The sequence below is a fragment of the Danio aesculapii genome, unplaced genomic scaffold, assembly GCF_903798145.1.
Source record: "Danio aesculapii unplaced genomic scaffold, fDanAes4.1, whole genome shotgun sequence".
NCBI classification, from domain to species: domain Eukaryota; kingdom Metazoa; phylum Chordata; class Actinopteri; order Cypriniformes; family Danionidae; genus Danio; species Danio aesculapii.
In genome coordinates, this window is record NW_026613666.1 from 1 (window position 1) to 16,927 (window position 16,927).

General features: G+C 31.6%; 1 protein-coding gene across 1 annotated transcript; it reads right to left on the reverse strand.

Annotated features, from left to right (window-relative positions):
- Positions 1–2,144: 2,144 nt before the first annotated feature.
- Positions 2,145–16,113, reverse strand: chordc1a (cysteine and histidine-rich domain (CHORD) containing 1a). The gene is made up of 11 exons (XM_056452536.1): positions 15,921–16,113; positions 14,397–14,446; positions 13,304–13,360; positions 10,550–10,710; positions 8,860–8,966; positions 7,720–7,778; positions 6,870–6,940; positions 5,539–5,641; positions 4,154–4,273; positions 4,004–4,066; positions 2,145–2,308 (listed from the first exon to the last, which is right to left on the reverse strand). Exons 1-11 carry the CDS (start codon positions 15,982–15,984, stop codon positions 2,171–2,173), a joined length of 993 nt encoding a protein of 330 aa, XP_056308511.1. The 5' UTR covers positions 15,985–16,113; the 3' UTR covers positions 2,145–2,170.
- Positions 16,114–16,927: the final 814 nt, after the last annotated feature.

A 16,927-nucleotide genomic window follows, 5' to 3' on the forward strand; every position in this document is an offset into this window, starting at 1 on the left:
GTGCATGAAAATAACTACAGTGTGGAATGATGATGATAAAAGGCAACAAAAGGTGTTTTTCCTTGTATAAACACCAATAGCACAGAGGTAATAATAACCAAATACAGACAAGTACAGAGTCTGAACCAGAAACTGTTCCTGACTTCGGTGTTTACAGTAGGAAAGCTAGAATAACTGAACCATATCAGTTTTATTTCTATAATATATATGGCTGAGTAATTAATTTTAAAATAGACTTCAGTAAGAATAGAGGTCATATTCAAACTGACGCAAATGACTACAAGGCTGTGAGAGACACTGCAGTAATTATTGATATGCATTTTAGTAAATAAACAGTACACAGAAAAACATGTAATTTTGCACTAATGTCATGCAATCAAACTAGTATTTTTGCTGCTTGTTCTTATTTAAAATGAGCTGATAAAACAATTCCTGAGATGTTTTTGGGGCAACTTAATTGTTTTATGTTCAATCCACTTAAATGTGTTAAGCTACCTTAATGGATTTGTATTGGGACAACATGAATGACTTGTGTGAAGCCTGCATTTATTTACAGTGTGTTGAGACGGCATTAATCATAACTTCCTGACCACACAGTAAACCACACTGCATAATCTGTAATTTACTAGTTGACCTTTGTGATGTCAGAGAAAAATAAGCAAAGCTGAAGCAGTTTGAACACTTATGGCACCTATATTCATTTGTTTATACTCATATTTTAGACATTTTCTTCTAATATTAGATTATTTATATTAACCATGTAATTGTCATACCCATTTGAGACTTGAAAATCATAGAGTTTGTTAAAATAAGTCAATGTTAAGACCAAAAATAAATTTAAATAGCTAGTTCTTTTATTTTTGTATAATATTAATCTAAAGATATAGCATGTTTATGTATTTACATCTCTCACAGCCTTGCAGTCATTCAAATCAAATTAAATCTAAACGTCCTACATGAGTTTAATGTAGAGGAGAGGATTGAAGCAAAGCAGTAGTAAAAAATAAATAAATAAATAACAACATCTTGATATTAAAAGTCATAATAATGCAAGATTAAAATTGTTAAATGTTCAGGCGAAAAAAAAGCTAATTATTTATTTTTTGTAATTAAATAAAGTCATTAACTTCAGAGAAAAATGTCACTGCATTACATGTTGAGAATAAACTCCAAGAAAAAAGTTATAAAAACCTCATGAAATTTTCAGTTTCAGCTCATTTTAACTTGATTTATAAGTGCACTAAACCAGTGTTTCCCAACCCTGTTCCTGGAGGCACACCAACAGTACATATTTTGGATGTCTCCCTTTTCTGACCCATTAACTTCAGGTGTTGGAGTCTCTTCTGATGTTATGATAAGATGATTCAGGTGTGTTTGATTAGGGAGAGGTTGAAAATGTGTACTGTTGGTGTGCCTTCAGGAACAGGGTTGGGAAACACTGCACTAAACCATCTTGTTGTCGGAGTACTTTGTATATGATGTGTGCAGAAATAGTGCTGTTCCTAAATGGTTATCAACAGTTCCTAAATGGTCCAAGAACAAACTTTTTACAGTGTTTTCTAAAAGGAAAATGACCTTTCGAAGTTATCCCTAACTAACATATTGAGAAACATAACCATACTACAGCTTGACGATACAGCATTTAGAAGATATGCAGCCCTAGTCAGTAAAGACTTGCATCTTAAAACATAAAAAAAAAAAAAATAATAATAATAATAATATTATATTTTATATATATATATATATATATATATATATATATATATATATATATATATATATATATATATATATATATATATATATATATATATATATATAATATTAAAACATTTTCTCTGAAATTAACAAGTTGTTAATTGAATTTAATTTAAATAATTTTCCCAATTTAATGATTTGTTTTTCCCCAAACCATAACATTATTCTCGAAATTGATTAATTCTTGAGTTTAGCATCAATATTTCATTTAGCATCAAGTTTAATCTCACATTATCATCACTTTAATATTATTTTATTATTAATGCTTGGCTGTACTCCTCTTCCGTATTTATGATCTCCAATTAAATAAATAAATAATCTCTCAGTTGATTCCCCAGATTATGCAGAAAGCAGTGTTTGACTCTCACTCATCACTGACCAGCTGTAACTGAACCATCACTTTCTGTCTATCTTAATTCTCCTTCATCTCACTGGTCGGTTTCGGTGGGGGCAGGTCCAGCCGTGCCCAGGACATAGGCTCCGCCTTCTTCATTACTACTTCCACTTTGGAGGCCATCATATTAACGACACTCTTACTGATGTCAATGACCTATAATATGATAAATATTCATCAATAAAGAACCACAATCAATCAATTTTTGTATGGGATAATCCAAAATGGACATAAAAATAGATCAATTTAAACATGGCTACTGTAATCTTTTAAGCAAACCCATTCAATAATCATGTCTAAAATGTAAAACACTGTAGCAAGCACTATTGTGTTTCTTCACATATTTGTGCTGTAGCGCCCTCTAATGGATCAATATAATATAATATAATATAATATAATATAATATAATATAAAATAATATAAATAAAATAATATAATATAATATAATATAATATAATATAATATAATATAATATATGATATGATATGATATGATATACCTGACAAATGCCTCGTCACCTATCTAAGTTTTAGGAACAATAAATAATAACTTGACTTCAAGTTGATCATTTAGTCTCAGAAGTGGCTTATATGAAAGGCAAAGGCCTGTAGATTACGCTTATTTTACCACAATATAATATGATCATGGCTTGATTTTTAATTCTTTAATTAGGACAGTAATGTCTGACTCTGCTTGGACAAAAGTCTTGTCACTGAACAGAAATAATGTCCAGTATAGAATATAAAGTCATGCTGCAGTGGAAACAGAATGAATGTTGTGTCTGACTCCATCATTGAGCTTGGAGGACTGCATCCATACATCTCTGCAATGACTCAAATCACTGATTAATAAAGTCATCTGGAATGGCAAAGAAAGCGTTCTTGCAGGACTCCCAGAGTTCATCAAGACTCTTTGGATTCATCTTCAATGCCTCCTCCATCTTACCCCAGACTTGCTTAATAATGTTCATACTGGTGAATGGGCTGGCCAATCTTTGATGTGGAGGCTGAAGTATGAGGAGCGCTATCCTGCTAAAGAATTTACCCTCTCCTGTGGTTTGTAATGTAATGGGCAGCACAAATGTCTTGATACCTCAAGCTGTTGATGTTGCCATCCACTCTGCAGATCTCTCGCTCACCCCCGTATTGAATGTAACCCCAAACCATGACTTTTACTTAATCAAACTTGACTGATTTCTATGAGAATCTTGGGTCCATGTGGGTTCCAGTAGGTCTTATGCAGTATTTGTGATTATTGGGATGCAGTTTGACCTTCTGCCACTTTTACAAATGATCAACTAGAAGTCAAGTTATTATTTGTTGCTCTTACAACTGGGATCAACGACAAGACTTTTGTCAGGTAGTGTAATATAATAAAATATAATAATTTAATGTAAACGAACAATTGAACCTTTTAATACTACCAATATATAGACAAACTGATCCTCTATTGGATATAATAGAACATAATAGTTTAATGAATAATTTTTAATTTTAATAATATGTTATATAGACAAATCAAGTACAACAAATTAATGTATAACAGTTCAAAAAAGTGTGAATGTTTCACAATACAAAATATTTTACATATATAATAGGTTTTACTTATTCTTTAATTTCAGTTTATGCTATTTTAATCGGATTTTTGGCATTTTTATTCATTTTTGTTGTAGTTTTATTTATTTTCAATCATTTTTTTAATCACTTAAACTTGGTTTGCTGGTAGTTGGCAAAACTAAACCAACATTTCCTAGCATTTTAAATGCCCACAAACTAAAATATGATTCTCAATGACCCTATGAAGAGCAAATAATTAGTTTAATGGCAGATAAATGAGGTTAATGATACTCACTCCCCACAGGCTCAGGCTTAGCTCAAACTCTTTTTCTCCCTCAAAGATCAGATGGACTTTCAGCTGCCATTAAATAAAGTAATTAAACATCATTTATAATAGGGCACTGTAAGAGAGAAGTAATCCGTTTAATCAGATGAACACACTCACCGAGACGCTGTTGGCCTCCACACAGCAGAGCTGCGGGTTGGAGTTTTTTGCATAGATGGACATGGTCACCTGACTTCCTGTCTGATGCCAATCAAACCTACACGGAGCCACTTTATTACCCTGGAGAGAAAGAGACATCACGTACAGTGTACAATTTAAATTCAGTTTCTATAGGATGCTTCACTATGATATATTTGTGCATATACATTAGATTAGGAAGTTCCAAAGCTAAAACTGGAACTAATCAGAGTCCAAAAATTAGTACACCCAAATTAATATGTTGGGGGAAAATATTAAATAAAATTGAATAGAAAAATGGTCAAGATATATATTATAAGATATAAAAGTGAATAAATATTATGTTTATTTTGACTTTTGTTTCGCTTTATTGCAATTTTATTTCATATTTTCCTCCTAACATATTAATTTGGGTGTACTAATTTTTGGACTCTGATTTTAGGGATGGTTTCAATTGTCAATTGCCTGGTCCGAACCCAAGTTCGATTGTCTCCCCTTGCCACCTGCTTGGCTGGTCTTATTAGACATCTAATTATTATTATCACAAAGTCTAATTATTAAAAATAAAGCACACTGCCTCACTACTTTGGGTATACATTATTGTATGCAACCTTGGTGTACATAATAGCCTTTTTAAAAATCATACGAATCACTGTAAAAAAAAAAATCCTGGGTTACTCACAATGGTCTATATACACAGCTAGTGTTAAATGTGAAGTGTGAAATGTTTATGTGACTATTTTTCAATTTCATAAGGTTCCTTTTACAGTATCAATGTTGTAATGTAATTACAATACACTCAGTTAAATAGACTTAAGCGTTCATTTAGCTGTTCAAGCGTAAAACATGATGAAAGACCATGTACCCGCTAGCTCTGTCAGAATCAGCAGGCTAGCACTCCATTAAAAATACTAGGGTAAAATAAACCATCATATTTTAAAGACATGGCAGGGCAAAATGGAATTGAATGCAGTGCTTCTTGTCTGGTCTGACTTTATATTATATTTTATATATATTATATCACAGATTTTTAAAGAAATTAGACCTTAAACGTCATATAATAATGGAAATTATTATATGATTATATTATATTATATTTCCAAATAATGGAAAGACAGTTCACCGGAAGCGCTGAGGCTATTAAATTAAAAGTCTGTGTGCATATAGAACATTCCTTCATTAACTCCCAACACAAATCAATCAAGTTAACTTTAGTGTTTTTACAAATATAAGTGCATTGAACCTAAAACAATTAAGTTGTTCCTAAAAACTCAAAAATTGTGTTGACTTAAATAAGTAGATTAAAAAGGCAAAGATCATTTTTCGAGTGATGCAGTGTAGAGTACATGAGTGAATCTGCAGCTCACCGTGTCTTTCCTCCACTGGTGTGAGCCTTTATTACAGCCCTCCTGAGACAGAAAGGTGTTAAAATCAGACGTCTTCCTCTTACAGCAGCTCCAATACTTCATTCTGAAACACAGATATTACACATAGATTATAGTTTATTGATCCAATGTTGGTGAATTCACATAATACAGGATCAAAAGGACAAGATAAAGACAACTTAAATACTGAAGATTTTAAAAATACAAATCCATAACAGAATGTTATATAATTGAACATTATAATATAATATAATATAATATAATATAATATAATATAATATAATATAATATAATATAATATATAATATAATAATATAATAATAACATATAATATAATATAATATAATATAATATAATATAATATAATATAATAATAATATAATAACAATATAATATAATATAATATAATATAATATATTATAATATAATAACATAATATCATAATAATATAATATAATAACATAATATAATATCATAATAATATAATATAATAATATAATATATAATATAATATAATACAATATAATAATATATATCATATATAATAATATAATATAATATAATTATAATAAAATTTTATATAATAACAATATAATTTAATATAATATAATAAATATAATAATATAATTTAATATATAACAATATAAATACTATAATATACTATAATATACTATAATATAATATAATATAATATAATAACAATATAATATAATATAATATAATATAATATATAAATAATAATATAATATAATATAATATAATATAATATAATAACAATATAATATAATATAATATATAAATAATAATATAATTTAATATAATATAATAATATAATTTAATATAATAACAATATAATATAATATAATAATATATAAATAATAATTGATATAATATAATATAATATAATATAATATAATATAATATAATATAATATAATATAATATAATATATAAATAATAATATAATTTAATATAATATAATAATATAATTTAATATAATAACAATATAATATAATATAATATAATATAATATAATATAATAATAACAATATAATATAATAATATAATATAATATATAATAATAACAATATAATATAATATAATAATAACAATATCATATATATAATATAAAATATAATATAATATAATATAATATAATAATATAATATAATTAATATAATATAATATAATATAATATAATATAATATAATATAATATAATATAATTCAGCAGAATGGGATTATATAAAAGCACACTCATTAAAAAAAATGATAAAACGTAATATGTTCAGTGTGATTTCTGCATTCTGCTCACCCCTCATGAAAAATGGGAACTCCAGGATGATACAAACATGTCTCTTCGTCAGTCTTTGGTCCGTTGTACGTCTAATAATCATAACGACATAATATCAGCATGCATATTTCAGGAAAAATGCATAACGGTCTATAATACAAGGCTGTGTTCGTTAAAATGACAATAAAAATCCTTTGCTAAAACATAATTAAAAATCAAATGTTGCATGGTATATATTATGTAGCACCTGAATTAAGTGTTGTTATTATTATATAATAATTAATAATTATTTTAATACATTACACTTTATATGTTTTAGTAACTCTGTTGTGTTTTAGTTTTGTTTTTTGACTATTTATTCATTTTAATCAACATCTGTATTGTTGATTTTTTGCACTTTAAAATTGATTTAATTATGCCGAAACTTAAATGAAAATCGAGCTCAAATAAAAGAAAGTTGCATTTTATAGTTAATATTATTACCTAATTTTGTTTCAAGTCAACTCCTATTCTGTTTCAAGAAACATTTTACTACCAAACTTCATTAAAGATGTAAAAAATATGAGTTTGTTTTACTCAAACATAATTAAAAATCCTAAATAATTTTCCCCATAGCTGTATATGTTGTTAATAAACACAAATACTAGCTAAAATAAAATAATTAAATTGGCTAGATGTACTATTTACACCAAAATAAAAAATGATTAAAATTGCAGCATTTATTAATTTTAATCTAACATGAACAAAACGATGAAGCTTAATTTTTATTAGCTAACATGAATAAACATCAGCAAACACTTTCACAATTATATTGCTCAGTTTTTAATCTCACGTTCACATCATACAATGTTGAGAATAACTGTTTTCAGACCTTCATACAGCCTCCATTTTTACACGCTGTCCCGACTTTGACTTCGCTTTCGTCCTCTTCTGCAAATTAAACAGAAATACAACTCAGATGACAGATTCATAGGTAAAACGAGAATACATTTCAGCTCAATTTCATTACGGTTAGAGTGAAGAAATGTAGAACATCAGTTTACTTAAAGACGTATGGTACAAAGACGTTGACATTTAATGTTTAATAATTTCTAGTATTTCCTTCAGCTTAGTCCCTTATTTATCAGAAGTTTCCACAGCGGAATGAATCATCAACTATTCTATCATATGTTTTATGCAGCGGATGACCTTCCAGCCACAACCTAGTACTGGAAAACACCCATACACGCTCACATTTACACATTCACTATGGGCAATTTAGTTTATTCAATTCACCGATAGCGCATGTGTTTAGACTGTGGGGGAAACCGGAGCACCTGGAGGAAAACCCACGCCAACTCGGGGGAGAACATGCAAACTCCACACAGAAATGACAACTGTCCCAGCCTGGACTCGAACCAGTGACAGCGCTAACCACTGAGCTGTCCCTCTAGTAAATTCTCAAATCAATGTCAACAAAATATAAAAGTGTAAGTGAAAGTGGATTCTTCTCTAAGTAATATAGAAGTATATTCAAGTATGGGATGGGTGATGTGGACAGATATTTCAGTCATTCAAAAAAAACATTCAACCTTTAAAGTATGGAGAAACAAATCTGCTATACATATCAGTAAACATTACTTTGAGAGAATAAAAACAAGATCGAGGTAAATAGCAACTAATGATTCAATTTTAAACCATTTACATAACATAAAAGAAGAACATATGTAGCTAAAATGTATTTTGCACCAAATATAGTTTAATTTCACTTTACTTTTTACTTTTACTTCACCTATTTTACAGGAAAAGTGTCTTGAACATATACATTGTCTACTGGTAGACTTTATTTTCCAGTTTTAGGCTACTGATTATATTTTCCTGCATAGCCTGCTGTGCGTGTTCATTTACAATGGTATGAACCACTATAGGGGTGGTCAAATGCAAATTACTATTATCTATTTTTAAAATTATTAATATTATTAATTGAAATACAGATCAATGGAGGGGGGGGGGTGTTGTGATGTACATATACCTTTTTCTTTAATGTGATTGGCTTCTTCTGCGAGTCTGAGCTTCTCGAGGGCCTGATTCAGAGACGGAGCCACTTTCCTCTGCAGGTTCACCAGTGGCTCATCAGCACTGAAACAACAGCACACTTATTTTATCCTTCTGCTTGTTCCAAACTTGTTTGAGATTCTTAAACACAAAAGAAAATATTTCCAGAATCAGATTTATTTACCAATGTGTGCAAACACACAAGGAATTTTTTTGTGGTTTACAGGAGCTCAGGGAACATTCATACAGCATACATGCATATATGATACGTCAAATTACCACAACAGCGGTTTATATTTTAACACACTATATTCTCTCCAACTCGTATATACAGTATTGACAAACTGGGTTCTCAAAGCCCCAGTTCTCCTTATGCATGCACAGCTCATAAAACATACCTTAACACACACACGCACGCACGGACGCACGCACGCACACACAAAAACGGGTTTAAGAAAGACATTTAAATAAGAGGAAAATAAAGTAAACAATAAAAATTTTACATAAACATCTAGGTGGATTATGCGCATTGATGGCCATGTTTGACTTGTTTTAACTGAACAGATAAGAATTAAAAATAAACATATTTATACAAAAGTATATACAAATAAGCTGTTTTAGGCTGCATGTGAAACGAAGAATTATTTTCCATGAGCTGAGCATTTGTTTTCAGTTGTTGTCAATGGTAGTGCTGTGTTTTGTGAACATTTTTATAGTCAGCACTGGAAATGCACCGCCCATCAGGGCGTACTCACACTATGTACAGTTGCCTTGAACCGGGCCAAAGCATGCTTGTCCCCCCTTCAGACTCGCCCGACGGTCCGCACTCATAAACAATCATAAAGTCCTCGTGCTGCAGGAATTAGAAGGTTTGCTGAAGGTGCAGCTCCCGTGCAGTGAGGGATTTGCATCTTTAATAAATCATGACTGTTTGCGTTTATTGAACAGTAAGAATAATTAATAAATCCATATGAAACAGTCCCGTAAATGTCAGGTCTTGTCTTCAGTTTTGGGCTCAGGCGCGCTTTGCACTCACACTACAAGTGTACCGTGCCAAAGCCCAAGTGAACCGCGCTCTGGCACACCTCTTCCAACCAGACCAGGGCCGGCCAAGTGAACCGTGCCTGAGCCCGATTCAGAGCACTCACACTTCTCAAACAATCCGGGAAATGGACATTGGCACGATTCGGATAGCATAGTGTGAGTAGGCCCTCAGAGTCACTTTTAAGCTGTCCATCCAATCACAGTGGAGGAGGGCCAGGACTATACCACACAACTGTTAACAACAAATCTGCTAAAGCCTTTCAACCTGTAACGGTACAGTGGGGAGACTCTGTATCAGAAACCGACTAAATGAAAACAATGGGCTACAAAAACTGAAAAGCACTCTCATTTCCGCAGTGCAAAAACACTTTGATGAACATGCAGCCTTGGCTTACAGAAAACAGACACATTAATAAAACTCTATTATTCATGGCCAAAAATAGCAACTGAAGTGTTATTTTAAGTTGGGTATTTCTATATAATCTATTATAGAAAGTCAATGGCTACCATGTTTCAGCATTGTGCGTTTAACAGAATAAAACTTGGAGCAAGCAGAGTGTGAGTAAATGCTAGGTCAGTCTTGGTGTTTGTGAACTGTCTCTTTAAGAATGAAGATGGTATACCTAGGTCTCTGGATGAACTCCACTGGTTTTGGTGCTTGAATGATGTACTCATTAAACTTGGGTTTGAGATCCTCCAGCTCTTTCTTCTCTCCTGAAACCTTCACGTCTGGTTTTACCGGTTCAAGCGGCTTGTCTTTGTTATGAGGACCTTTAGTGCAGCCCTGACAAAATCATCAGATCACATATATATACTGTATTTATTTAATGCCATGTTCAAATTAATTCAAGTTTACTTGTATAGCACTTTTCATAATAATTATCAAACCAAAGCAGCTTCACAACAGGTGCACATTATTACATTACTGTCAAAATCACAAAGATTATGGAGCTGCGTATAGGGTTGGAGGTATACAAACGCAGTTAACCTCCAGTTATACTGTATATCAGTGGTGCTCAACCCTGTTCCTGGAGATCTACCTTCTTGCAAGGTTCAGCTCCAACCCTGATCAAACACACCTGAACCAATTATTTAGGACCTGAACAGCACTTGATAATAGCAGGTGTGCTTGATATGAGTTGCAACTGAAATCTGCAGGAAGGTCGGTTTCCAGAAACAGGGTTGGTCACCCCTGCTGTATATAGTGACTTTCGGGGGTGACACGGCAGCTCAGTGGTTAGCACTGTTGCCTCTCAGCAAGAAGCTCGCTGGTTCGAGACCGGGCTGGGCCAGTTGGCATTTCTGTTTCCCCCACAGTCCAAATAAATGCGCTACAGGTGAATTAAATAAACTAAATTGGCCTTGTGTGTGTGTGTGTGTGTGTGTGTGTGTGTGGTTTGCAGCTGAAAAGGCATCTGCTGTGTAAAACATATACTGGATAAGTTGTCGGTTCATTCCGCTGTGGCGACCCCTGCTTAAAAAAGGGACAAAGCTGAAGGAAAATGAATGAATGATAGTGACTTTCCAAAAGAAAAAATATATGTTCATTCACTTTTCCTTCAGCTTAATCCCTGATTTATCAGGGGTCGCCACAGCAGAATGAACCACCAACTACCCTGGCATATATGTTTTGAAGTGTACAAACACCATGTCAGCAACAACAGCTATTTTCATGCTAAAAACAGTTCCTTTAAAATAGATTCAATAAAAAAAGACAAGATATTAGATACAATTTTTCATATTAATATATGATAAAAATGCTAAAATCTTCCTGGTAAAACTTTGCTGGATCTCTTTAAGCAAGTTAATTTCATTAAAAAAACTTCTGCAGGCATTAAAAGTAGCACAATCCAACACTATATTATATTTAATTAAATTATATTAGTTTCACAGTACAATATATGTTTAAAGCTAGGAATAAACTACTTCCAAAATGCATACAAGCATTTTTCGAAGAACGACAAGGGGGATATAATCTGAGAGAAGAACTCAATTTTAGGAGGTTGAAAACAAGAACAACTTTAAAAAGTTTGTGTATGTCTGTCTATGGTGTAAAACTATGGAACAGTCTAGATCTGACTCTCAAACAATGTCAGGATATTAATCAATTTAAAAAGTTGTATAAATATATGTTATTAAAGGAATATAATGATGAAGGTGATTGAAAAGGTATAAAAAGAGAAAGGTATGATGACATTTTAATTAATGGCTATTTGCAGTACTAGGTTTTTTTTTTCCCTCTGGGTTTATGTTACAAGGTGTAGCGGTACAAATGGAACCAAACATATAGTTTGTCGGATATGCCAATGGGATAGAATGTGTTCATGTGAAAGGAAGAGATAAGGAAGAAATAAGTTAAAGTAATAGACGAATGATGTATGTGGTAATGGGGTGGGAAAATAATAAGCTTGAGCTTCATCCTACTCCATTTTCGACCATGTTGAAACGTATTCTTTTGTTAATGATATTTTATGTACGATACTTTGTTCGAAAGTAAATAAATCAAATCAAATCAAAACAGTAAGAGGAATTTTCAGCCCTGATAAAAAGGGCGTAACATGTTGAAGATGCAAGCACCATGATGGAGACATGCATGGAAATATCTGCATGAATGGGGATTTTATTGCTTTACTTATGTAGAATTTTGAATAAAATAAATGCATGCACGCTTGGTTTGGAATATTTCGATTAAAGTTAATAAGACATCCCAGTTTAAATTAGGTTAAAAAATATTAAGTATAAATGCAAATTTAGTACTTTATGCTTCTTTACGTTAGATTAGCACCATCTTGGTCAGTTTTTTATCCAAGTTAAAAACATTCATCACACAAATGCATTTTATTTTACATTTTAATGGCTTATGAACACACAAAAGCTTTAATTCTTTCTATTTAACATTTTGGTAACACTTTATTTCGATGGTCTATTTGAGTATTAGTAGACTGTCTGCTTAATATCTGTTGACACAGACATTCAACTTGACTATAAGAAACTTTGCAAGTGCATGTCAACTTACATGAACCACAACCTAACAGCCTACTTATAATCTAATGAGAATTAGTTGGCATGTAGATGCAATATAACTTGACTTCAACAAACGGACCACCAAAATAAAGTGTGACCGACATTTTTAATTAGTTTTATTTTGTCTAATTTTTGTTGTTTGTGGTTTTTAGTTCTTGCAAAGCACACTGGTCATTTTGGGGTGTTTTAACTGTGCTATATAGTTAAAATTGTCAGTCATTTATTCATTTTCCTCAAAAAAAACATGCTGTATTTGGCAATCATCACACACACAAACATTTGAGTACAAGCTGTTCAACTAAACCTGAAACACAAGTAAAAAATGTCTCTATCAGTGGATCTGCCTGTCTTACCGCAATACTAAGAAAATCTGAGAAGTCTGTTGTCCGTCTCTTACAGCACGACCAACCCTGAAGACAGATGAAGACACTGATGATTTATTGCAGTGTTTCCCAACCCTGTTCCTGGAGGCACACCAACAGTTCATGTTTTGGATGTCTCCCTCATCTGACCCATTAACTTCAGGTTTTGGAGTCTCTTCTAATGTTCTGATGGGTTGTTTCAGGTGTGTTTGATTAGCGAGAGAATGAAAATGTGTACTGTTGGCGTGCCTTCAGGAACAGGGTTGGGAAACTCTGATTTATTGAATACAGACTGTGAATAATACAAAATAAAAGCACGGTTTATTTTCTAGTTATCTAAAGAAATTGACTTTTATTATTACTGTTATAGTGCTATGTGGATAGAGGTAAAGTTGGTTTTATATTCGCACATTCGTTCATTTAGAAGTCTGTATATTGTTTACCATGTTACTTTAAATATTCGATCGGAATTAGCATGCGAGTGTGGCTTGAAAACAACATTAACACTGTTTATTTGACTGTGAACAATGTTGTACTTTGATAGTCATTGGCTGCTAATATGATTTCGCTATTTAGAGTTTGTAAATAATACTTTTATGAAATTATATTATTAAGGGGAAAGTCTGAATGTGCGAATATAAAACCAGCTCTATGCAACATGGGCACTATAATGTAAAAATAGTGATGAGAAAATGAAAATCACAAGCAAAATAAGCTTGTTTTGACATTATATGAATATGTGTATATTTATTTTGTTTATTTAAATACACAGATGCATGCATATATTCGAGAAACTGTTTATATTTAGATATGAGATATATATGATGCAAATTATATATACATTTAAATGTAACAAAAATATGTTTGTATATTTTTGTTTTTATGCATGTGTGTGTATTCCATATATGTACATATTAATGATATACATATAACACACACATATATTATGTCAAAAACAAACTTTTATTTTGGATGCAGTTAATCTTTTGCCCAGCACTGGATAAATACATATCTTTTATTATATCGTGTATTAAACACACACACATACACACACACACACACACACGCACACACACACACACACCTTCAGAGCATCATGAAACACGGGGACTCCAGGATGATATGTGCAGGAATCTGCAAAAGATGATTTGCACTGAATAAACACCACAAGACATAAACAAAAACATCTTTATCGGCTACTATAATAAATTACATGTGAATTATATTACTTTTATTTTTACAACTATATTTATTAGCTTTTTCATTTGTTTATGAAAAAAAGGTGCAAAATTTAATACAAAAAAAGGTATTACACAAATTTGCATAACACTCAAATATATACATGCATGTTTGCTTTGACATATTAAAGTAAATGTGGCTCATATTGATAACATTTACCCAATTAAATTAATACAAAACCTTTTTAATTAATGCGTAATACTTCATTGCTTAATAGTTACAACTTATTTATTTGCTAGACATGTTTCAGTGTATAATGATGTAATATTATTTCTTTTTTATACACACGTTAAAAAAACATTTAACATGAATAAAATATACAATATGAAATAACAGAAAATAATAATGTACCTCTTATAATGTTTTATAACAGGTGCTTCGTATTAACAGAAAATATTTAAAGCCACATTCAGCTCTACAAAGCATTTTAGCTTATATAATTCCCACATATTTTTACTTAAAGAGCCTGTTCACACCTCAAACTAAAATTCTGTCATCATTTACTCACCCTTTACTTGTTTCAAACCTTCATGCATTGCTAACAGATCACTAGGATCAAATAGATTAGAAATCCCAAGAGTTCAGTCAAAGCAGGTGAATTGGCTTTCAGCTACTAACAGCGCCCCTCACTGCTGGAATCAGCTTCCAGAAATGATCAGATGTGCTCCAACATTAGGCACATTCACATCAAGACTGAAAACACATCTGTTTAGCTGTGCCTTTACTGAATGAACACTGTGCTACGTCCGACAGATTGAACTACTATGTTTTTCTCTTCTTTTTAATTCTTTTATAACACATTTTATCTGTTTTTATGCTTATTTATTTAATTTTTACCATTTTCATTATTTGTTTTTATTTCTCTTATAATTGTTTCTTTTATTCCTGTTTATGTAAAGCACTTTGAATTGCCCCTGTGTATGAAATGTGCTATAGAAATAAACTTGCCTTGCCTTACTTACTTCTGTTCAACACAACAGAAGATATTTAGAAGAATGTTGGAAACCTGTAACCATTGACTTCTATAGTATTTGTTGTCCCTAAAGAAGTCAATGGCTACAGGTTTTCAGCTTACTCCAAAATATCTGTATTCAACAGAAGACATAAACTCATAAAGGTTTGGAAACACCTGAGAGTGAGTAAATAGTGAGTACATTTTAATTTTTTAGGTGAACTATCCCCTTAACCAACCAACAGCAACTCAATTTATATTTCTGAGTCCAACGTGTTGTTTAAATCACATGTGAGACATTATTAAACCTTTAATTTGATCATAGATTCGTAACAATAGACAAGTAAATAAAAATGAGTACATAGACTATCCACATAACAATGTTTTGTGAATAAACTTGGCGTAACAAACACTCACCATCCGGATTGTTTTCAGGATCAAATCGCTGCCCGCAGCCTTTATTATAACACAGCGCTGACATTACGGACGCTTCACGATACAAATGAGGTATTTACGAGATATAATAGCTGTATATTGTTTATTTTATTGCACTAAACGTTCGTCTTTATGTGTCTAGCGTGCGTCCGTTTGTACCTCTGCCGGAAATTCACGCGAGGCGCTCGGGAAAATTCGCGAACTTTTCTCTGACACCCGACCGCAGTAACAGAAATAAATCGAAAGAGCGGCACTGACGTGTGATAGTCTCGGATGAATTTATAATTATTGTTTTCAATTTCCTGTTTTAATGACTCACTATGTGTTATTTAACTTTATTATGTATAAAAAAGCTCTATTAAATAGTAAGATAATCTAAATCGATGCTGAAATGGAAAATAAAATCACGTGACAGTTGCTACTTTTCTCACCGATTGTAAGAATGTACCAATCACAGTCATTTATGGTTTCCAAATAATAACTATTTACTGAAAACTACTATCAGGAGATCTCAATTAGTTTGTATAAATGTATGTATGCATAAACCGTTAAGCAATGTACTATATAAATGTCTCAAATTACAGAAAATAATGCAGGACGTTAAAATATTTCCGCATAAAAATTTCTGGGCCACCAAACGCCCTCTGGAGGCAGAATAATTTTACGTTCCACAAGAAACAATTTATACCGAGATTCGCCCGACGCCGCACATGGCAGACTCGTGCAACATCGGCAAAGATCGGAAAATACAACATTCAAGTCTGCAAACTCGTAAGCCTGTTGTATATTTTATGTTCTTCCAGCGCAAATTAAATGTGATATTTTGATTAAATTTATTAGTTATTATGATAATACTTAAATCTATTAATAAACGTGATACATAAGGTATATTTGGAGCAAATCACTAATGGCGTAAGTTAATAAATGATCAGCTAAAGCCAATATTTTTATTTTAATTAATTTGTTGCATTTAAAGAGCAATATTTGGT